Below are 23,533 nucleotides of genomic sequence, written 5' to 3'. Positions count from 1 at the left end.
ACAGTAGGCATAACAATGTAATTATAGAATTATTAAAAGTTATCATGCAAAATAAAATATGTAATATAACAGGTTGCTATATGTAACAACATGAAATAAAAACTATAACATGCTATATAAATTATAATTTTATAATATTTCATATTAAAACTTCTTACATGACATAATAAAATAATGAAGTTCCCTTTAAATGTTATATTTCTGTCACCAGTGGGCTCTTTTTCAAGGTTCCTATACAGACTGAACAGTACTTAGCACCCATGTTTTTAACTATTCTCTACATTACTTGGTTTTAGAAATATCCTTTGGTAAACTTTACCTAGCTCCCTGCCAGCTTGCGCATCCAAGTCCCAGGGGTTGTGCTTTTCAAATGGTAAGGGCGCCTGCTACTTTGAATCATTGCTACGCTCGTCCCCCTGCCCATTATCACCCCAAACTCCCTTCCACATCCTCCTTCTATTCCACCTCCCACACATGACATAGGCTCACCGCACAAGCAAACCTCGCGCTTGCGCAGTGAGCCTTGCAATTCCAACATGGCTGGACAATCTGCTGAAAAAAACACTATGTGAACTAAATAAGACTATAAGTTCTAGGGATACAGGCCAGCCACAAGACTGCATATATAGGAGATATTCAATGTAAGCATTTCTAGATTCAGCACAATGTGTGAAGCCAGCACTAACCCACCATAACTTCTGTGTTCCTAAGAACATTCTGGTACCCGGCTGGGTGGAGGACAATGCCACTGGGGTTGGTGTAGACCCCATGTATATGCAGGACACTTAGTTTCTTCTTTTCCTGAGCCCATTCAAGAACCTGGTAAGAGAGGATACTTATGTTATAGATTATATAGGGAATTGTAAGGGATCTGTTGCACAATGTAAACATCCTATATGAAAAACAACATTATAAAGTTATCACTACACAGAGTTGCCACCTTCTTTTCATCAGTGAGGTCTATGGATTCCAGCTGTTTTCCCTGATGAACTGCGTAGATCTCCAGCAGATTGTCAAAATTAGTTGTGAGGACAAGGGCTCCATGCTCCATCAGCTGCAGTACAGACTGTAAGAGCTGCTTCCCTGTCTCCTCCATTTTGGACCCCAGGTCATCGAAGACTTCATAGAGACAGTCCTTGAAGAAGGTGGAGCGTACATTGCTGGTGCGCTGAAACAAAGGAGCAGGAGAAACTAAGATTGAGAATCCTTCAAACAGTTAGGCAACCTTTTTACCAGTGGTTGTAGGAAGCCGTCTACATAGATGGCCAGAAGGTGTAGTACTGAATCAACTCCGAACACAATTGGGCTCCCCGGAGGGTGGGACATGTCCTTATGTATTTTGGGGAGCAAATACAGCACATATTGGTGGTGGGATTGTCACTACACTTGTCTGAAAAAGGGACCACGTCCCGAAACATCACATGGTGTGCTCAGCCCGTCTCCCTGAAGTTCACGCTGGACTATATGGACTTTCACACTTGGGTGATTATGTTTTGCCTAAAATGCTTGTAACAATTGATTTTTTTTTATATTTGATATTTTTGAGAAAGAAAACTTGCTAAATAGCAAATAACAGCGTGGTGAGAGTTTCATTCGTACTTTAAGAATGATCCTCAAAGTCCCCATCACACATAGTGCATGTACTTACCGGTGACAGCTTCTGGATGAGGTCATGAGCTACATGGATAAGGTTCTTGTCTTCATGTAAACATTTCTGGAATTTCTTGCTTTCTTCTTCCTCTAGAAGGTCAAAGTCATTAGCAGCATCAAGAAGTGCCTGGATTAACCCCTTCCAGGACTTCAGTGCGGGCACTTGAGGGGCTACAGCGGCGCTGATTCCGGTTCCGATCACCAGCACCAGCTCTTGAGGCTTCTTCGTCTTTAGGCTTGGTAATAGTTTTCTGGAAGACACAAATTTTGTTCTGATAATACTAGCACTGGTGATCGCCATGATCTACATCCAGACACCCTCCCCTTGATGCTACAATATGGTACATCCACTACACTGCATTCAGTACATACATCAGTTTGTGGCAAAAACTGATGACATCACCTTCAAATAGAATGTCCAAGTTCTCTCTTTAAAGGATAGACAACCAATAAGAGTCATGCGAGAATAAGGTGAAAAGTGTCATTTTTCCAGAGAGTCAAGTTTACAGGAGGATTGTCACTTCAAACACCCCTATCTGTGATAATATAGTACCTAGAACCATAATTTTGATGTCATATTAAAAGATGAAAATCTAGTCTTTTAGGTTGCTGAAGACATAGTTGTAAGCTCCAAATAAAAATACAATTCTATTAATGGTCTTTAGATCACATAAGCACAAGCCTGATGTGATCTTAGCCATAACACCAAAAGTGGCACTCCCTACAGCCTCTCCACTTGACTCATCTCAGGTAAACATGACACTTCTCTGCTTATTTTCACATGACTTTGTTGCAGATGTTTCTCAATAGGTTAATGAACAAGATTTGACAAAAAAGAGGGAATTCTAGAAAGGACATTTCATACCCTACCTGAGTGTGCATCAGTTTAATGGGGTAAATTCTGGTGACAGAGTCCCTTTAAGTGTATGTGTATTACAAGTCCATACAGGAAGACTATACTATGAGAAATCTTCAGCTTTTCCTCATTTTTCCTGCTAGTTGTTTTTTGGGTACTTTTTTTTAAGCAAAGTATAAGCATCAATAACATGGATGAAGGAAAGAACACTAAACATTCAGGGATTGTAATGCATGACGCGAAAGTGACAAATCTGTGGGATTATCACCTCAATTACTTGAAGCAGAGACTAAAACAAATGAGAAGGATTGGGATTATCACCTCAAGGACAAGTAATGACAACAAGATGGAAAGTTGGGAATAGCACATGGAGATATAAGTGGTTGGAAACAGCATGCAGCCATAAAACCTGGATAGGTCAGCCTGATGGACAGGGGTCTAGTCTGACTACTAGGTAACTAATGAGAATTACATTGTTCTTTCTCACATAGTAGACTTTCAGATTACTTATTAACCAGCTTTTTCCTGGCTGGATATTCAGAAGGAACACATCTCCTCTGGAGCTTGATGGAGAAGACGATGACTTCTACTTAGATCACATCAGTAGCTACACAATACATCTCTACATCTGGAGATTAGGATAAATTCAGTTCTGTACAAATCAGCCAACAATAATAATAATAATAATTCTTTTATTTATATAGCACACACAGATTACGCAGCACTGCACAGATTTTGCAAAATCAGTCATAAAAAGTCATAGTCATGAATAAAAAAACAGGAAGGACAAGGGACCTGCGATCTTCACACCAGGCAGATCTCACCCAGCATACGGATATTAATTGCCACACCCATCTGTATGTGACAGGTGATTGGAGAATGACGCAAAAACAGTTGTTTAGTACAATTCAGATAGAATTTCAACTTGTAACTGGTTATGAAAAGAAAGTGGATGACTTGATGAGCTTTATGTTACAATAAAAACAGATCCAATGGCTAATAAAGACATTATCAAAGGTATTGCTTGCCTGGCCTATGTACAACCATAACAATAAGAACTTCTGAAATTGTATATATCCAGGCCATAAAATGAGTAAGATATAACTAAAATGGAATAAACATTGAGCTAAAAAGGGGCAAAAGAAATAAAATTTCTCTCACAGAACAGTTTGAGTTTCAATAAGTTTTCATCCTGTTGGTGGTCAGGGGGAGCAGCATCTGTGAAAACCTTCCCTAAATTCCTTTACAGAACACTGACTTAAGTAGCTGCTGCTTTCTGCCGAGTGATCTGTCAAGGGCAGACTGTACAAACCTGGTGATAAAGAGCGTTCTTCTAGGGATTACAGTCCAATATTGGAGGGGGTCTGATTACACTGTTTTTGGCAGGGACTACACGGGTGGAACTTATTTGGCCTCCTGTGTATTTTAACCCATGTAAAACAACAAAGGCAGCAAAATAGCATCTTTGAGAACAGAGCTCACCGGTGCCATCATTGCATAATGTTTCTAAACTGGCCGTCACTACAAAATGCAGCTTTAGGACTGAACAGGGTTTATACTCCAGGGATCAGGGATCTTCTACGGTCAGATAAATAGAGATTTATAATACAGCAATAATGGACAATGTAATATTGGGCATTGGCATTTACTGCCATATGGTTCATCTGCCATCACACCATATAGCAAAGTACAATGATGGTGACATAATAAAAGTGCCATATGGAACCCAAAAACACTACAATAAAACTGCACATTGGCAGCTTGAGTGTACGACCCAGCCAACTTATAACACAGGTACTAGCTCATGGTACATGATAAAGCAGTGTCCTGAGAAAGCCACAGACGTGCCATGGTGCAAGTATCAAATGACTTATGAAGTTCTAACTATGGCATATATTAAATTCTGTCTATAATATGGACCAAATGTATAACGCTCTGCAGATAAATGCAAAAATGGCCTCCAATCTGCCTTGCCAGGTAGGGGGATAGCAGAAACACTGTTGAAGGAGAAGATGCTAGTGATGGGTAGGACAGTTTACATTTACTATATAGTTCGTATAAATAACATACCAAGGAACAGTCACCTGAAGTGTCCAGATACGAATTGATCTCTTACCTGGGCTTCTTGGCTGGGGGTAAGCCGTCCTCTATCAGCATCAGCCTCTCCGACTTCAGGTTCAGGGCAGAAGCCATCAACTATCAGACAGATGATGACAAGTTTACTCCAAGTAACTGCACAAATACTGCACAATACTACTTTACAATGTTCCATTCACCTTCCAAGTACTGAAAGTCCCCTCTTTGCTGCAGCCTAATTCTATCCCTGTCACAGTAACCCAATGCTACCCCTGCATTGTGACCCCACAGACTCACCACACTGGGGCAAGCTGCTGCGATGGGGCACGATGCTTTAAGTTCTTCAGTAAAAATGTGAAGAGATTATCCCAGCTACGAAGTTGGCAGAAAAGTGAGACACTCTGTTCCTTTATTGTGACTGGATCCTGCGTCTACCCTTGTACCGACTACAAAAGCTTTCGATGTTATTATATACTGAAAATATTAAAAAAATGTCTCCAGGCTAAAATGTGATTGTTTTCTGAGATAGCGGTGATTGCTGAGAAGGGCAGCCAAGAAGCAGGCAGAGATCACCATGGCAGCACAGGCAGGAGCCGGGAAGTGGCCACCCCATGCACAACTTTCCGGCTGCGCTGCACATTAGTGACATTCTTAGAGCGTGCCTGTGTTTACCTTACTGTGCCGGTCCCTTCCAGATGGTGCCAGCGCTCAGATCCTCCAGACCCTGCAGGATCAAAAACAGCAGCAGCTCAGATCATGCCACAACAGGATAAAGGGGCGCTCTGGGTATAACGGTAGACTTATAATGCTGCACAATTCCCAAGATCCCTCCTTGCTGTCAGTGAATGGGAATAGTTCAGATATAACCGGCATCTGATATCCAGTCCTAACCCTGCAGAGATCCTAAAAATCATGAGGAAGTGAATCACTAACTGGGTGCACGTGGCAATGAGCATTGCAGCTGTGAACGTCCCACCCTCCTTCAAAAGACCAAACCATAGCAAAAAAGGGTTAAAATGACAGGTTGTCAGGGTGTTTAACCATTGCCGCACTCAAACTACAGTTATGCTGTGATTTATGGAGCTTTTTATAGGTTACTAACCTATAAAAAGGCTAACTGTGCTTGTAAGAACAGCAACATGAGAACAATGTATAGCTGCAAAACACAAACCATACCAGTTGGAAACACGAATTCAACGCAGACAGACCTGGCCCAAGAGCTGATAATCTAGTTCAGTGTACATTACATAACAAAAACAATACAGTACTCTTTTCCATAGACAGTCAAGGTGTAACTCACGGATGCGACTGGGGGATGCTCCAGCAGCTGTTCTCTGTGTAAGGTGAGTGTGCGCTCAAGTTATATCCAGCCCTGCCTAGTCACAGCACAGGTTTATCTAGGAAGGTTTAGCAAGAGGAACTGAGGTCGGCCCAGAGGCTGTAACAATGGGTATATGTGTCGACTATGGACTGGGGGAGGGGGACACCTATTATCCAGTGGTAATGACTGCAGCCTGTGCTATATCCCAGCACCTCCCCACTTCTCCAGAACCCAATACTTCTATACAAAACATTTACATTACAAAATAAATCAGAGGCAGAGGTACAGATTTCAATTTTTGGAAAGTTCAATTCTGTATCATTTGTAGCAGCAAATACTTTACCTGTCACCAACATGTCCTCACATAGAAACTTTACCGAAAAAGAGGCGAGACTAAAAACAACACTGAGGGCACTTTCACGCGATGCGTTGCGTTTTGGATGCATTTTGGACACGTTCCAAAGGCTTCAGCCTTGATCACGTGCTGAGGTTACATTCCCTTTTAGCAGATGCAGTGGAAACGCAATGTAACATTAGCATGTCATCAAGGCTGAAGCCTTTGCATAGCTCCCAACCGTCCCGATTTTGACGGGACTTTCCCGTTTTTCGTACCCCTGCCCCGCGTCACGGGCAGCTATGATATTGTCACGGATTCTCCCCCCAGGTCCCGCTGTGTCCCGCTGCTGTGTCCGCATAGTAAATACTTTGAAAGTCTGAACTCACAGTACAGAATGGCTTCTACAGACATCGGGAGGGAATCCTTTTCAGAGAAGTGTCGGGCTTAGCGCAGAGCAGGGACCACGTCATCAGCTTCAGATCTGTCCATATATGGTCACTGCATCTCCTAGGGTTCTCCAGAGCAGACATCGGGCAGGGAATCCTTTTCAGAGAAGTGTCGGCTCAGCTGGAGAGCAGGGACCACGTCATCAGCTCAGATCTCTATCTGTCCATATATGGTCTCCAGGTCTTCCCCAGACACAAGCTCTTTATATAATTAAATTAAATAAAGTTTTGCCCAGGCTGAGATTCGAACCTGGGACCCTCTGCACTGCAGACAGGAGCCTAACTAACTGAGCTATAAGCCCAGTGATACAGAGCTGAGGATTTCTGGTAAGTAAGACATGTTATCAGCCAGTGTTACATTGTGATACAGACTAATGCACTGATATATAGTGAGGGATCTTCTCAGAGATTATTATTGTAATTATTGAGACTATTATTATTATTATAAATTTTATTATTATGGAGATGATTATTAATAATGGTAAAAATAATAATAATCATCTCAATAATAATAATAATAATAATAATAGTCTCAATAATTACAATAATCTGAGAAGATCCCTCCCTATATACCGAGGCAGTATATAGTTCTTAGTTACCAAAATTCTCCACTTGTTAATCACTGAGGTTATAGCTCAGTGGGTTGAGGCGCTGTGTTATTATTGTACATGGACACTGCAGGTTCTGGGTTCAAATCCCAATGAGGATAATATTTTTATTTTTTTTTTTTTTAAATTATGATTTTTATTATTTTTAATATGGCTAAAATTTGGGGCGTGGCCAGGGAGTGATTGGGGGTGTGGCTTAGGGGGATCGCCGCGGCACGCTACGCGTGCCGCCATTTTGTCCCTCTTTCCTTTTCCCAAATGTTGGGAGGTATGGCCTTTGGAATGCGTCAAAAACGCATCAAAAAACAAAACACGACACAACGCATTGTGTGAAAGCTCCCTGACACAAATAACAAGGTACGCATATTAAATATATTTTTAGACTTACTTCAGTTATGGTTGTACGTTTGCTACAGTAATTTCCACAGAATTGAAAACAAATATTAATTTGACTGTAAAATTTGAATATTTTCCTGCACATCAGAAGCAAACAAAGCTCTGCTGTGTGAATATGCCCCAACTGCAAAACTGCACCAAACACAGCACTTAAGAAAGCATGAGAACTTTTTGGTACTTTGGCTGCATTACCACATTCTGAAAACGGATGTCAACCGCAACAGGGAAGAGCTTGGCACAATCGCATGTGCCACAGGCATATGCCAATGGGAAGGGTGATGCAGAGGCATGCGCTTTCAATGGGTTCGAAATCACAACAGAAATGCGACCAAAACACCACGTGTCACCGGCCTGAGGGTGCGTTCAAACGTTTCGTTTTTCAGATGCAGTTTTTGAAGCCAAAAGCAGGTGTGGATCACAATGCTTGATAACATATTGAGAGAGGCTACTCATACTCTTTTTTTTCACTCCACTCCTGGTTTGGACATCGAAACTTTATCTGAAAAACTGAACATATGAACGCACTGCTTTGTCTGCGTTTTCAAAGTTGCGCCCACCGGGGCGGGCCTCGGCCCGATCGCATTGGCGTTTCTATGGAAACCCCTGCGATCGGGACTGAGCCGGCAGTGTTTTGCGTTAATTTAATGCAAAACACAGGCTGCTGTGTATAGTATGGGTCGCCACTATTAAGAAAATAGCTAATTTATATAGATTTTTTAAATTTTTTTTCCCAAATTTTACTGAATCACCATCTTTTCATATGCAGAACTTTTTTATTTTTCGGCTGACGAATCTGGTTAAGGGCTTATTTTTTGTGAGAAGAGTTGTTCTTTTTAGTGGGATTATTTTAGAGTGCGTAACATTTTCTAAATCACTTTTTAGAGCATTTTTAAAAAAATATTAATAAAAAATTATCTTTTTTCGGAACATTTTTTGCGTTTTTTTTGCCGTTTACTGTGCTGGTCCAGTAACGATTCTGTTTTATTATACAGATTGTTATAGACGCGGCTATATGCAAAATATGTGGGGTTTTTTGTGTATTTGTATTTTTTATACTTTATTAAGTGTTTTTATGGGAAAGTGACATTTTAGGTGCTTATATTTTTATGTACAGGCGGTCCCCTACTTAAGGACACCCGACTTACAGACAACCCATAGTTACAGACGGACCCCTCTGCCCACTGTGACCTCTGGTGAAGCTCTCTGGGTGCTTTATTATAGTTCCAGACTGCAATGATCAGCTGTAAGGTGTCTGTAATGAGGTTTTATTGATAATCCTTGGTCCAATTACAGCAAAAATTTTGAAACTCCAATTGTCACTGGGGCAAAAGAAAAAAATTTGTCTAGAACTTCAATTATAAAATATACAGTTTCGACTTACATACAAATTCAACTTAAGAACAAACCTCCAGACCCTATCTTGTATGTAACCCGGGGACTGCCTGTATTTATTTTTTATTTATTCTTATGTTTACATTTTAGTGTTTTTACATTTTGTCACTTATACAAACTTGAACCAGCGATGCTCTGATGGCAGTTACACATCATTACTATGGTAACAGAGCAGGACAGTCTTGGGACTTCACCTACTTTAGAGAGGCCATAAAATTTTTTGAATCATAAAATCAAAATATTTAAGCTCAATTTTGTAATTTATGATATTGGGTTTGGTTATATTCATTTATTTATAGCACCATGGGTTTTTGTATCAGACTTTCATATTCCCGGAATACTCCTTTAACCCCTTCATGCTCTTCGACGGATATATCCGCCGCAGAGCAATGAAGGATTTGTGAAGAGGGCTCACGGGCTGAGCCCTCTTCATACAGAGATGGGCTTTGCTGCATATTGCAGCAAAGACCCGCCGCTAAGACCCACGGTCAGTGCTTGAACCGATCGCGGGTGTTAACTCCTTCTTTGCTGCCGGCAAAGTCACCGGCGGCACTTTAAACGTCAGACCCGAGGTTAAATCGTTTTTACATACAGTTTCTGCATATTCGTTACAATGAGCCAGTGGCTCATTGTAATGAATGACATGAAAAAACTCCATATACTGCGATACAGTTGTATTGCAGTATATGGTAGGAACGATTTGAACATCTAGGGTTAATGTACCCTAGAGGGTCAAAGAAATTGTGGGAAAAAAAAAAGTTTAGAAAAATGTAAAAAATTAATAAAATATTAAAAATTCAAATCTCCTCCTTTCCCTAGAACTGATCTAAAATATAATAAACAGTAAAAATCACAAACACATCAGGTATCGCTGCGTCCCAAAATGCCCGATCTATCAAAATATAAAAATGGTTATAACCGGCGGTGACCTCTGAGACGGGAAATGGCGCCCAAAAGTTCGAAATGCGATTTTTACACCTTTTTACATGACATAAAAATGTAATGAAAAGTGATCAAAATGTTGCATAAACCTCAAAATGGTAGCAATGAAAACGCCGGCTCATTTCGCAAAAAAATGACCCCTCAAACAGCTCCGTGCACCAAAGTATGAAAAAGTTATTAGCGTCAGAAGATCACAATATTTTTTTTTCCTTTTTCATACACATTAGTTTATTTTTTGAAAATTTATTAAAACGCAATAAAACCTGTATAAATTTGGTATCACCGCGATCATACCGAACCAAAGATTAAAGTAGACGTGTTATTTGGAGTGCAAAGTGAAAGTTGTAAAAACTGAGCCCACAAGAACGTGACGCACATCCATTTTTAAATTTTTTTTCAACGTTAGGAATTCTTTTCCTGCTTCCCAGTACACGGCATGTTATAATAAATGACATCACTGGAAAGTAAAATTTGTTACGCACAAAATAAGCCCTCACACAGCTCTGTAAACGGAAAAATGAAAAAGTTATGGATTTTTGAAGGTGAAGAGCGAGAAATGAGCAAAAACACCCTGCGTCTTTAAGGGGTTAACAAAAAAGTATGAAACAACTGAAAATATTCTGGGTCCTATTACTGCTTTGCACACTCTTGCCATTCTTTGATGAGCTTCAAGAGGTAGTGACCAGAAAAGATTTTCACATCACATGTGTGCCTTTTCAGGTTTAACCCCTTAAGGACGGAGGGTTTTTCGGCTCATTTCTCGCTCTCCAACTTCAAAAATCCATAACTTTTTCATTTTTCCGTGTACAGACCTGTGTGAGGGCTTATTTTGTGCGTAACAAATTTTACTTTCCCGTAATGTTATTTATTTTAACGTGCCGTGTACTGCGAAGCTGAAAAAAAATTCCAAATGTGGAAAAATTGAAAAAAACCCGCATGTGCGTCACGTTCTTGTGGGCTCAGTTTTTACGACTTTCACTCTTCGCTCCAAATAACACGCCTACTTTATTCTTTGGTTCGGTGCGATCGCGGTGATACCAAATTTATACAGGTTTTATTGTGTTTTAATACATTTTCAAAAATTAAACGAATGTGTACAAAAAAGAAAAAAAAATTTTTGCCATCTTCTGACGTTAATAACTTTTTCATACTTTGGCGCACGGAAATGTGTGAGGGGTCATTTTTTGCGAAATGAAGCAACGTTTTCATTGCTACCATTTTGAGGTCTGTGCGACATTTTGATCATTTTTTATTTCATTTTTTATGTTATGTAAAAAAGGTGTAAAAGTCGCATTTCGGACATTTGGGCGCCATTTCCCGTCTCGGAGGTCACCGCCGCCCGTAACCGTTTTTATATTTTGATAGATCGGGCATTTTGGGACGCGGCGATACCTAATATGTTTGTGATTTTTACTGTTTATTATGTTTTATATCCGTTCTAGGGAAAGGGGGGTGATTTGAACTTTTAATATTTTATTAATTTTTTTTATTTTTTAAACTTTTTTTTTTCTTTTTTTTTCACTATCTTTTAGACCATCTAGGGTACATTAACCCTAGATGGTCAGATCGCTGCTACCATATACTGCAATACTTCTGTATTGCAATATATGGCATTTTTGCAGCACATTCATTACAATGAGCCACTGGCTCATTGTAACGAATCTGCAGCTGCCAGATAGCCTCGTGTCAAAAGAAGACACGAGGCTACCATGGCAACCGATCGCCGCCCCCCGATGACGTTCGGGGGCGTGGCGATCGAAAAAAAGATGGCGGCGCCCGCGCGCCGCCGTCTTTTAAACGCCGCCGGCGACTTTGCCGGTGGCGTTTAGGGGGTTAATAGCCGCGATCGGTGCAAGCACCGACCGCGGTTATTAGCGGTGGGGGTTTTGTGCAAAATGCAAAAACCCCCACCTCTGTATGAAGAGGACTCAGCCCGTGAGCCCCCTTCATACATCCCTTATACCTCTGCGCCGTAGAGCTACGGCGCAGAGCGTTAAGGGGTTAATAAGGGATTTTTTGCCTTATAAATGGGGTTGGGACCTTCAGTTGTGTTGTGCAGAAGTCAGGTGGATACACAGCTGATAGTCCTACTGAATAGACTGTTAGCAGCTTTTTTTCAATTCATAATACAAATTCTAAATAAAGAAAACAAGTAACCATCATTACTTTAACCGGTTAAGGACCGGGCCCTTTCCTGTTTTTTCATGTCCATTTTTCACTCCCCACCTTCAAAAAATCTATAACTTTTTTTTATTTTTACACGTAAAGAGCTGTGTGATGGCTTGTTTTCTGCGTAACAAATTGCACTTCATAGTGATGGTATTAAATATTCCATGCCATGTACTCGGAAGCGGGAAAAAAATTCCAAATGCAATGAAAATGGTGAAAAAACGCATTCGCGCCATTTTCTTGTGGGCTTGGATATTACGTCTTTCACTGAGCGCCCCAAATGACATGTCTACTTTATTCTTTGGGTCGGTACGATTAAGGGGATTCCAAATTTGTATAGGTTTTATAATGTTTTCATACATTTACAAAAATTAAAACCTCCTGTACAAAAATTATTTTTTTTATTTTGCCAACTTCTGGCGCTAATAACTTTTTTATACTTTGGTGTACGGAGCTGTGGGTGGTGTCATTTTTTGCTAAATTTGATAATATTTTCAATGATATCATATTTAAGACTGTACGACCTTTTGATCACTTTTTATAGATTTTTTTATATTTTTCAAAATGGCAAAAAAGTGCCATTTTTGACTTTGGGCGCTATTTTCCGTTACGGGGTTAAACGCATTGAAAAACCGTTATCATATTTTGATAGATCGGGCATTTTCGGACGCATCGATACCTGATGTGTTTATGATTTTTACTGTTTATTTATATTTATGTCAGTTCTAGGGAAAGGGGGGTGATTTGAAATTTTAGGTTTTTTTATTATAATTTTTTTTTTTTAAACTTTTTTTATTTCTATTTATACTATTTTTCCGACTCCCTAGGGTACTTTAACCCTAGGTTGTCTGATCGATCCTATCATATACTGCCATACTACAGTATGGCAGTATATGGGGATTTTCCTCCTGCTATCAGCACATTGTAAAGACGGATCGCCCAAGCGCCGCTATTTTTTTGAGGCTGCCGGCAGCTTTGCCGGCAGCCATCGCTGCGAAAACACCCGCGATCGGTGCCAGCACCGATCGCGTGTGTTACCGGCAAGCCTTTGCTGCAATATGCAGCGCGACCTGACCATTAAGAAATGAAGGTCAGTCAGTCCGGAATATTGGTTAAACTTTGAAAGTTTCCCCAAGGGCAGTTGCAAAAACCACCAAGTGCTACAAAGAAACTAGCTCACATGAGGACCCCCCCAGGAAAGGAAGACCAAGAGTCACCTCTGCTGTGAAGGATAAGTTCATCCGAGTCACCAGTCTCAGAAATCGCAGGATAACAGCAGCTCAGAATAGAGACCAGGTCAATGCGACTCAGAGTTCTGGCAGCAGACACATCTCTACAGCAACTGTTAAGAGGAGACTGAGTGCAGCAGCCTTCATGGTAAAACAACTGCTAGGAAACCACTTCTAAGGACAACAAGCAGAAGAACACAAGGAATGGACATTATGAAATCTGCGCTTTGGTCTGATGAGTCCAAATTTCCGATTTTTGATTCCAAAAATCTTTGTGCGATGCAGAAAAGAAAACAAATGGACTCTACATGCCTGGTTCCCACCGTGAAGCATGGAGGAGGTGTGATGGTGCTTTGCTGGTGACACCATTAGGGATTTATTCTAAATTGAATATATACTGAACCAGAATGGATACCACAGCATCTTACAGCTGCATACTATTCCATTCGGTTTAGATGGACCATCATTTATTTTTCAACAGGACAATGACCCCAAACACACCTCCAGGCTGTGTAAGGGTTATTTGATGACCTGGCCACCACAGTCACCAGACCTGAACCCAATTGAGATGGTTTGGGGTGAGCTGGACCGCAGAGTGAAGGCAAAAGGGCCAACAAGTGCTAAGCATCTCTGGGAACTCCATCAAGATGTTGGAAGACCATTTCAGGTGACTACCTCTTGAAGCTCTTCAAGAAAATGCCAAGAGTGTACAAAGCAGAAATCAAAGCAAAAGGTGGCTATTTTGAAGAACCTATAAGAAAATATAAGACATATTTTCATTTGTTTCACACTTTTTTGTTAAAGGGCACCTACCACCACAAATCTACCTATAAAGGTAGATTGGGTGGTAGGTGGATCAATGGGACGTGAGGATAGCCCTTTTAAGGGCTAATCCTCACGTCCCTGCACTTTTTTAATAACTTTTATTAGGTATTTATTCAAATTTACTTATGCGGCTACTGGGGCGCGGAGTAGCCGCATATGAGATTACACGAGGCGGCTACTCCACGCCCCGGTAGCCACTTTACCCCTCCTACTCACCCATCTTCGGCGCGCAGCTCCGCGCCCTCGTCCGGCGATCCTGCCGTCTGCGCATGCGCAGAAGAGCAGGCCCGCGCCTGCGCGGTCACTACTCCGAAACAGGCGCGGGCCTGCTCTTCTGCGCTTGCGCAGACGGCAGGATCGCCGGACGAGGGCGCGCAGCTACGCGGAGCTGCGCGCCGAAGATGGGTGAGTAGGAGGGGTAAAGTGGCTACCGGGGCGTGGAGTAGCCGCCTCGTGTAATCTCATATGCGGCTACTCCACGCCCCAGTAGCCGCATAAGTAAATTTGAATAAATACCTAATAAAAGTTATTAAAAAAGTGCAGGGACGTGAGGATTAGCCCTTAAAAGGGCTATCCTCACGTCCCATTGATCCACCTACCACCCAATCTACCTTTATAGGTAGATTTGTGGTGGTAGGTTCCCTTTAAGTATATAATTCCACATGTTAACTCTTAGTTTTGCTGCCTTCAGTGTGAATCTACAATTTTTGTAGTCATGAAAATACAGAAAACTCTTTGAATGAGAAGGTGTGTCCAAACCTTTGGTGTGTACTAATATATATACACACACATACATCCCCCTCAGCACCTGCTTATCTATTTACCTTCTATTATTATGCATCCTAAGTCATCAGGCAAAGTGCAAGTTTGTTTAAGTATTCACATCCGTTGGCATAAAGACAAAGGTATCTGATGAGACATGGAAAACGTGACAAAGACACCCCAAACACATTGGGATCAATGGCTGGGGGTCAGTGTACTCTGCACTGTTCTCTATCTGAAGTTACAATCCAATAGTTAATAGATAGTAACAAAACAAAAAAAAACATTGGTCAATTAAAACTTAACACTTTTTAATAAACATTTAATCCACAATTATTTGTGTCTTTGTTTACTTATATACAGGGAATATTAACATAGGATTATTAAAAATAGACGCGAAGAATGGCTATTCAGTATATAGTGTACTGTCCCTTTCATGAATTTAGGACCTTAGTGACAAATCACTTCACATATTATCATTGGACAGTACCATATGTAGGGACTTGGGGGCATTTTTTTAAGACTGGAGAAGAAGGGGGAGAAAACTTAGAAAAATAAGCAGTGCTCAGATTATAATAAAGTCAGTATTGACTGTCTGGTAGTCACCGATTCTAATTAATAAAGTCTCTTTCACTCCCAAGATGCCCCATTTTAACCCAACTCCCATCTCCCTTTAACTTTTCTCCAATCACTTGCCCTTCACTAGAGTATTCCTTATATATCAAAGAGTCACTGATAATACATAGACGCTGCAGTTCTACCGGTTATCATATTGATATAGTCACTCAACACATCCGCTTATTTAATAACAAACAAAAATCAGCCCCCCCCCCACCCCACCCCGGACATTCCATGATCAACTACACTCCCATATGGATAGGAGGTAGGTAAGTATCTATTAAAGGCCCAAAGTATTTAGCTGTACTCATTACACATATGTACACATGGATACATCTAAAAACTTAAAGGACATCTAGGGCCAGGATGAAAGACTGATTCAAATGAGCCTGAGGGGCTCCAGGCTCCATTAAAACCCAAGGACCCCGGAGCCCCTCAGGCTAATTTGCATACAGTCTTTCATCCTGGTGGCAGATGCCCTTTAATGTAAACTTTGCAGGACTGGAGTGTCATTCGTTGAACTTACTCAATGCACTATTTAATGATGACAGGGGAATATGGATTAACATACTCAAATAATACCCTCTTTCGATGAACCCATTGTAAAGGTCCATGCTTTCCTTCTCAAATTCCATCTCCATCGAACAATTCGACCTGGCCCTCAAATATTGGGCAACAGGTATACCTCTTTTTAATGATCTAGGGTGCCATCTGTTCCAATGTAATAAATTATTGGTGGATGTTTTCTTACGATAGATAGTAGTGACCAGTGTTATCTTTAGTGATTGTGAGATCTAGAAAGTAGATCACATTAGCAAAATGTGAATTTAATGCTAATTTAGTTGTTAAGTTAAATCACAAATTTTTAAAATTCAAATTTCCCAGAGGATCGACACGACCTCCATCTGAAGTTTAACCGGTTCGCGACCGCCCGCCGTGTATTCACGGCGGCGGTCGGGTCGCGCTGCATGGAGAGGGCTAACGGGCTGAGCCCTCTCCATAGCCGGTAAGTCTTTGCTGCATATTGCAGCAAAGGCTTACCGGTAACACCCGCGATCGTTGCTAGCACCGATCGCGGGTGGTACCACAGCGATGGCTGCCGGCAAAGCTGCCGGCAGCCTCAAAAAGATAGCAGCGCATGGGCGCCGCCATCTGACCTGGTATCGCCGCTCCCCGTGATGTCATCGGGGAGCGGCGATCCGTCTCCATGGTAGCCTCGGGTCTTCCGAAGACCCGAGGCTATTTCGTTTTAACCCCTTCATTACAATGTGCTGATAGCACATTGTAATGAATGAGGAGGAAAATCCCCATATACTGCCATACTGAAGTATGGAAGTACAGTGCCTACAAGTAGTATTCAACCCCCTGCAGATTTAGCAGGTTTGATAAGAAGCAAATAAGAGCAGGATTTATTAACAGATGCATAAATCTTACAAACCAAAAAGTTATGTTGCTTAGTTATATTTTAATAAATTTTAAAAATAAAAGTGTGGGTCAATTATTATTCAACCCCTAGGTTTAATATTTTGTGGAATAACCCTTGTTTGCAATTACAGCTAATAATCGTCTTTTATAAGACCTGATCAGGCCGGCACAGGTCTCTGGAGTTATCTTGGCCCACTCCTCCTTGCAGATCTTCTCCAAGTTATCTAGGTTCTTTGGGTGTCTCATGTGGACTTTAATCTTGAGCTCCTTCCACGAGTTTTCAATTGGGTTAAGGTCAGGAGACTGACTAGGCCACTGCAACACCTTGATTTTTTTCCCTCTTGAACCAGGCCTTGGTTTTCTTGGCTGTGTGCTTTGGGTCGTTGTCTTGTTGGAAGATGAAATGACGATGCATCTTAAAGGTCCTTGATGGATGAGCGGAGGTTCTTGGCCAAAATCTCCAAGTAGGCCGTGATATCCATCTTCCCATGGATGCGGACCAGATGGCCAGGCCCCTTGGCTGAGAAGCAGCCCCACAGCATGATGCTGCCACCACCATGCTTGACTGTAGGGATGGTATTCTTGGGGTTGTATGCAGTGCCATCCAGTCTCCAAATGTCACGTGTGGTTGGCATCAAAGATCTCGATCTTGGTCTCATCAGACCAGAGAACCTTGAACCAGTCTGTCTCAGAGTCCTCCAAGTGATCATGAGCAAACTGTAAACGAGCCTTGACATGACGTTTTGAAAGTAAAAGTACCTTACATGCTCGCCTGGAACGGAGACCATTGCTGTGGAGTACGTTACTTATGGTATTGACTGAAACCAATGTCCCCACTGCCATGAGATCTTCCTGGAGCTCCTTCCTTGTAGTCCTTGGGTTAGCCTTGACTCTTCGGACAAGCCTGGCCTCGGCACGGGAGGAAACTTTCGAAGGCTGTCCAGGCCATGGAAGGCTAACAGTAGTTCTATAAGCCTTCCACTTCCGGATGATGCTCCCAACAGTGGAGACAGGTAGGCCCAACTCCTTGGAAAGGGTTTTGTACCCCTTGCCAGCCTTGTGACCCTCCACGATCTTGTCTCTAATGGCCTTGGAATGCTCCTTTGTCTTTCCCATGTTGACCATGTATGAGTGCTGTTCACAAGTTTGGGGAGGGTCTTAAATAGTCAGAAAAGGCTGGAAAACCAGATAATTAATCCACACATGTGAACCTCATTGTTCTTTGTGCCTGAACTACTTCTTAATACTTTAGGGGAACCAAACAGAATGCTGGTGGTTTGAGGGGTTGAATAATAATTGACCCATACTTTTATGTTTAAAATTTATTAAAATTAAACTGAGCAACATAACTTTTTGCTTTGTAAGATTTATGCATCTGTTAATAAATCCTAAATCCTATTCTTGTTTGAAGTCTCTAACTTATTTGCTTCTTATCAAACCTGCTAAATCTGCAGGGGGTTGAATACTACTTGTAGGCACTGTATATGATAGGATCGATCAGACAACTTAGGGTTAAAGTACCCTAGGGAGTCGGAAAAATAGTAAAAAGAAAAATAAAAAAAGTTAAAAAAAATTATAACAAAAAAACCTAAAATTTCAAATCACCCCCCTCTCCCTAGAACTGACATAAATATAAATAAACAATAAAAATCATAAACACATTAGGTATCGACGCGTCCGAAAATGCCCGATCTATCAAAATATATTAATGGTTTTTCAATGCGTTTAACCCCGTAACGGAAAATAGCGCCCAAAGTCGAAAATGGCACTTTTTTGCCATTTTGAAAAATATAAAAAAATCTATAAAAAGTGATCAAAAGGTTGTACAGTCCTAAAAATGATATCATTGAAAATATTATCAAATTTAGCAAAAAATGACACCACTCACAGCTCCGTACACCAAAGTATAAAAAAGTTATTAGCGCCAGAAGTTGGCAAAATAAAAAAAATAATTTTTGTACAGGAGGTTTTAATTTTTGTAAATGTATGAAAACATTATAAAACCTATACAAATTTGGTATCCCCTTAATCGCACCGACCCAAAGAATAAAGTAGACATGTCATTTGGGGCGCTCAGTGAAAGACGTAATATCCAAGCCCACAAGAAAATGGCGCAAATGCGTTTTTCACCATTTTCACTGCATTTGGAATTTTTTTCCTGCTTCCGAGTACATGGCATGGAATATTTAATACCATCACTATGAAGTGCAATTTGTTACGCAGAAAACAAGCCGTCGCACAGCTCTTTACGTGTAAAAATAAAAAAGTTATAGATTTTTGAAGGTGGGGAGTGAAAAATGAAAAAACAGGAAAGGGCCCGGTCCTTAACCGGTTAACATATTCCTTGGTAATTTCATTGTTTCTTTGTAAGGCAAATAACTGATAATGGTGGCATCCAGTTTAACTAATGTACATACAATGTATAAATAATAATACAGCAATATGCAAAACAGGAAAAATGTGCACCTAGAAGCGTGTTAGTGCTCGACAAAATTATGAGGCTAACTACACGTATTACAGATTGCACTAGTTTTGATAAATATAGCCTATTGGGGCTCATTTACCAAGGGTCCACACGCTGCATTTTCGTTGGACTTTGCACTTTTTTCATTGATTGCACGGCATGGACAGGTATCTAACGCTGTGTCTACACTGGGATTCTGCCGCACGCGATCGTTTCCTGGCGCAGCTGCGCTGGCTTCCATGAGACACAGTTTAGGGGCCGTGCCGGTCCGACTTTTTCAGACTGAGCGCAGGATTGAACTTTCAAATTGTGTTGCAAGATCATGCACCAGGAAGAAGAAGGTGAACTCCGGCGGACCTGAGTGGGGAAGCGACACGTGCAGGATATCAGGCGCACAATCTTAGTGAATCACCGCACAGTGCATTAGAGTCGGACAATGCACTTTCGGTGAACTCCACGGATGGGGTAAGTAAATGTGCCCCAATGTGTCTACCCTAAAATGTAAGTGTCAGTCTTCAATGTAGTTCAGTGGAAAGTATGGTAGAGAGGTTGCTGAAATCACCAATGTGACAAGTGCTACAGCAACCATGGAAGAAAAAACCTCCTGCTGCCACCTAGGGATTAGGGGTACATCTGCCAAAACCCAGGAGAACAGGAAGATACCTCAGCGGTAACCCAGGGAGGAGATACAGAGGCAGATTTATCAAGCTGTCTGAAAGTCAGAATATTTCTAGTTGCCCATAATGTTGCTTTGTGGAGAAAACGGCACCCGATTCACAATCATAAAACCACAGTCCATACATAGGATTATTATCCCATGAGACAATGCTACATGTATGATAGTGTAGAGGAAACAACCGTATACAGATGTGATGTGAAGTCAGGAAGAGGCGGTGTATTTTGCTATAAGCTAGGTGTGTACCATATGGAAGGCACAGAGTATCACTGTTATGTCACACTATAGGCTGTGTATGTTTACACTCAGGTTTTGCTTGTCTGCACCTTACTATACTGAGGAAGGATGTCGTGGAATTAAGGTTGGTAGCTATTGTGTAATGTTGTACATGTGTGGTTGTTATAACATTGTTTCCCAAGTATGTGTCATAATGTAAATAGTGTCACGGGATATACATCATTCAGTTCAGTTGTTATCTTTAAGTTTTTAGTGTTGTGTGCTTGTCATATAGTTTCCTGTGCATTGTGTTATACTGTGTGCTTGTCAAGATACTGTCTCCTGTGTACTATGTGTTTCAGGTTCATTGCATTTATCATATTGCTGTTTCCAAAATGTTATCATATCATTGTGTTACATTGTGCCTGTAATATTGTTACCTGTGTATTACATGTTGCGGTGTGTCACTGTTACCTGTGTATTACATGTTGCGGTGTGTCACTGTTACCTGTGTATTACATGTTGCGGTGTGTCACTGTTACCTGTGTATTACATGTTGCGGTGTGTCACTGTTACCTGTGTATTACATGTTGCGGTGTGTCACTGTTACCTGTGTATTACATGTTGCGGTGTGTCACTGTTACCTGTGTATTACATGTTGCGGTGTGTCACTGTTACCTGTGTATTACATGTTGCGGTGTGTCACTGTTACCTGTGTATTACATGTTGCGGTGTGTCACTGTTACCTGTGTATTACATGTTGCGGTGTGTCACTGTTACCTGTGTATTACATGTTGCGGTGTGTCACTGTTACCTGTGTATTACATGTTGCGGTGTGTCACTGTTACCTGTGTATTACATGTTGCGGTGTGTCACTGTTACCTGTGTATTACATGTTGCGGTGTGTCACTGTTACCTGTGTATTACATGTTGCAGTGTGTCACTGTTACCTGTGTATTACATGTTGCAGTGTGTCACTGTTACCTGTGTATTACATGTTGCAGTGTGTCACTGTTACCTGTGTATTACATGTTGCAGTGTGTCACTGTTACCTGTGTATTACATGTTGCAGTGTGTCACTGTTACCTGTGTATTACATGTTGCAGTGTGTCACTGTTACCTGTGTATTACATGTTGCAGTGTGTCACTGTTACCTGTGTATTACATGTTGCAGTGTGTCACTGTTACCTGTGTATTACATGTTGCAGTGTGTCACTGTTACCTGTGTATTACATGTTGCAGTGTGTCACTGTTACCTGTGTATTACATGTTGCAGTGTGTCACTGTTACCTGTGTATTACATGTTGCAGTGTGTCACTGTTACCTGTGTATTACATGTTGCAGTGTGTCACTGTTACCTGTGTATTACATGTTGCAGTGTGTCACTGTTACCTGTGTATTACATGTTGCAGTGTGTCACTGTTACCTGTGTATTACATGTTGCAGTGTGTCACTGTTACCTGTGTATTACATGTTGCAGTGTGTCACTGTTACCTGTGTATTACATGTTGCAGTGTGTCACTGTTACCTGTGTATTACATGTTGCAGTGTGTCACTGTTACCTGTGTATTACATGTTGCAGTGTGTCACTGTTACCTGTGTATTACATGTTGCAGTGTGTCACTGTTACCTGTGTATTACATGTTGCAGTGTGTCACTGTTACCTGTGTATTACATGTTGCAGTGTGTCACTGTTACCTGTGTATTACATGTTGCAGTGTGTCACTGTTACCTGTGTATTTTGTGTAGTGTTGTGTCATTGTCTCCCGTGTATTTGTCAACTGTCTATAACGTGTTGCAGTTTGTCGTTGTCTCATTGTTATCTGTGTAGTATGTGTTGCAGTGTCTCATTGTTATCTGTATATTATGTGTTGCAGTGTCTTATTGTTATCTGTATATTATGTGTTGCAGTGTCTCATTGTTATCTGTGTGTCAGTGTGTGTGGGTACCATTGTTACCTGTGTGCGGTTGATATAACAGTCGCTGTTGTGCCCCCTGTGTGCTCCATGCAGCGGCAGTGTACAACGTGTCATTGTGTTACCTGCGTGACTGCAGCCGCTCCACTCATACAGTCCTGACAGCAGACATGGAAGTACGGGAGCCGGCTGGATTCAAACTTCCTCAAAAGCGTGGACTCTGCTTCCCTCTGGTGGCTGTTCCCTGCTTCTACTATTGAAGGACTAGTACAGTCTATGGTTGTCAGCGAACTAGTGAACTTCTCCGATGCACGGGCCTAACAAAAAATCATGAGAATTGGTCATAAACAATGAGTACGGCTCAATTCACACCTGTGTTTGAACCTCTTTGTTTCTTTCATTTCTAAATAATAATGGATTTGTTAAATGTGTTTTTCAGTGGACTTCTGTTAGAGTCTGTTTGCATCACTTCCCTTACTTGAGGATGTAAAACATTGGTACATGGCCATTAGATAATAATATAGGCGGTTTGGGCAGTAGCTGGGGGCCCAAGGCCACCCAAACATCTGTTCCAGCTTTTAATAGACATGTACAAAAGAGCCATTTTAGGACCTTTAAACCCTTAGGGACGTGGCCCTTTTTTCGTTTTTGCATTTTAATTTTTCAATCCCCACCTTCAAAAATCTGTAACTTTTTTATTTCTCCATGTAAAGAGCTCTGTTTGGGCTTGTTTCCTGCGTAATAAATTGCACTTCATAGTGATGGTATTTATTATTCCATGCCGTGTACTGGGAAGCGGGAAAAAAATTCACAATGCAATGAAAATGATGAAAAAACACATTTGCGCAGTTTTCTTGTAGGCTTGGATTTTACAGCTTTCACTGAGCGCCCCAAATCACATGTCTATTTTATTCTTTGGTTTGGTACGATCACGAAGATACCAAATTTGTACAGGTTTTATAATGTTTTCATACAGTTAAAAAAATTAAAACCTTCTGTAAGGTTCTGGCACTAATAACTTTTTCATACTTCAGTGCACGGAGCTGTGGGTGGTGTCATTTTTTGCGACTTTTGATGACGTTTTTAATGCTATCATTTTGAGGACTTACAAACCAACAACAAAAGAAGCACAGTGTAACAGTGGTAGAATCTAGTGACAGTAATATCGACCAATGTAGCCAAAGGAAGGCCTCTTACTGATGAACTACA

At 41.1% G+C, this 23,533-nt stretch overlaps 1 protein-coding gene across 7 annotated transcripts in view; it reads right to left on the bottom strand.

Moving 5' to 3' along the window:
• Positions 1-22,584, bottom strand: part of FAM118B (family with sequence similarity 118 member B) — a 32,460-nt gene extending 9,876 nt beyond the window's left edge. The window contains exons 1-7 of one of the 7 annotated variants that reach the window (XM_072156652.1): positions 22,450-22,564; positions 14,098-14,173; positions 5,255-5,306; positions 4,623-4,702; positions 1,649-1,901; positions 938-1,168; positions 691-819 (exon numbers count right to left, since the gene is read on the bottom strand). In XM_072156652.1, coding sequence (XP_072012753.1) covers positions 691-819; positions 938-1,168; positions 1,649-1,901; positions 4,623-4,699 — 690 coding nt within the window. In that variant the 5' untranslated portion in view covers positions 4,700-4,702; positions 5,255-5,306; positions 14,098-14,173; positions 22,450-22,564. Of the gene's footprint in view, positions 1-690; positions 820-937; positions 1,169-1,648; positions 1,902-4,622; positions 4,703-5,254; positions 5,307-5,882; positions 6,028-13,923; positions 14,044-14,097; positions 14,174-22,366 lie in introns of those variants that run through there. The other 6 variants (XM_072156651.1, XM_072156649.1, XM_072156655.1 and 3 more) reach the window with 6 other exon arrangements.
• Positions 22,585-23,533: the final 949 nt, after the last annotated feature.

Source organism: Engystomops pustulosus, chromosome 6 (genome assembly GCF_040894005.1).
Source record: "Engystomops pustulosus chromosome 6, aEngPut4.maternal, whole genome shotgun sequence".
Lineage (NCBI taxonomy): Eukaryota > Metazoa > Chordata > Amphibia > Anura > Leptodactylidae > Engystomops > Engystomops pustulosus.
Note: the sequence above shows the minus strand (reverse complement) of the source record. Positions and strands in the feature narration are given on the sequence as shown.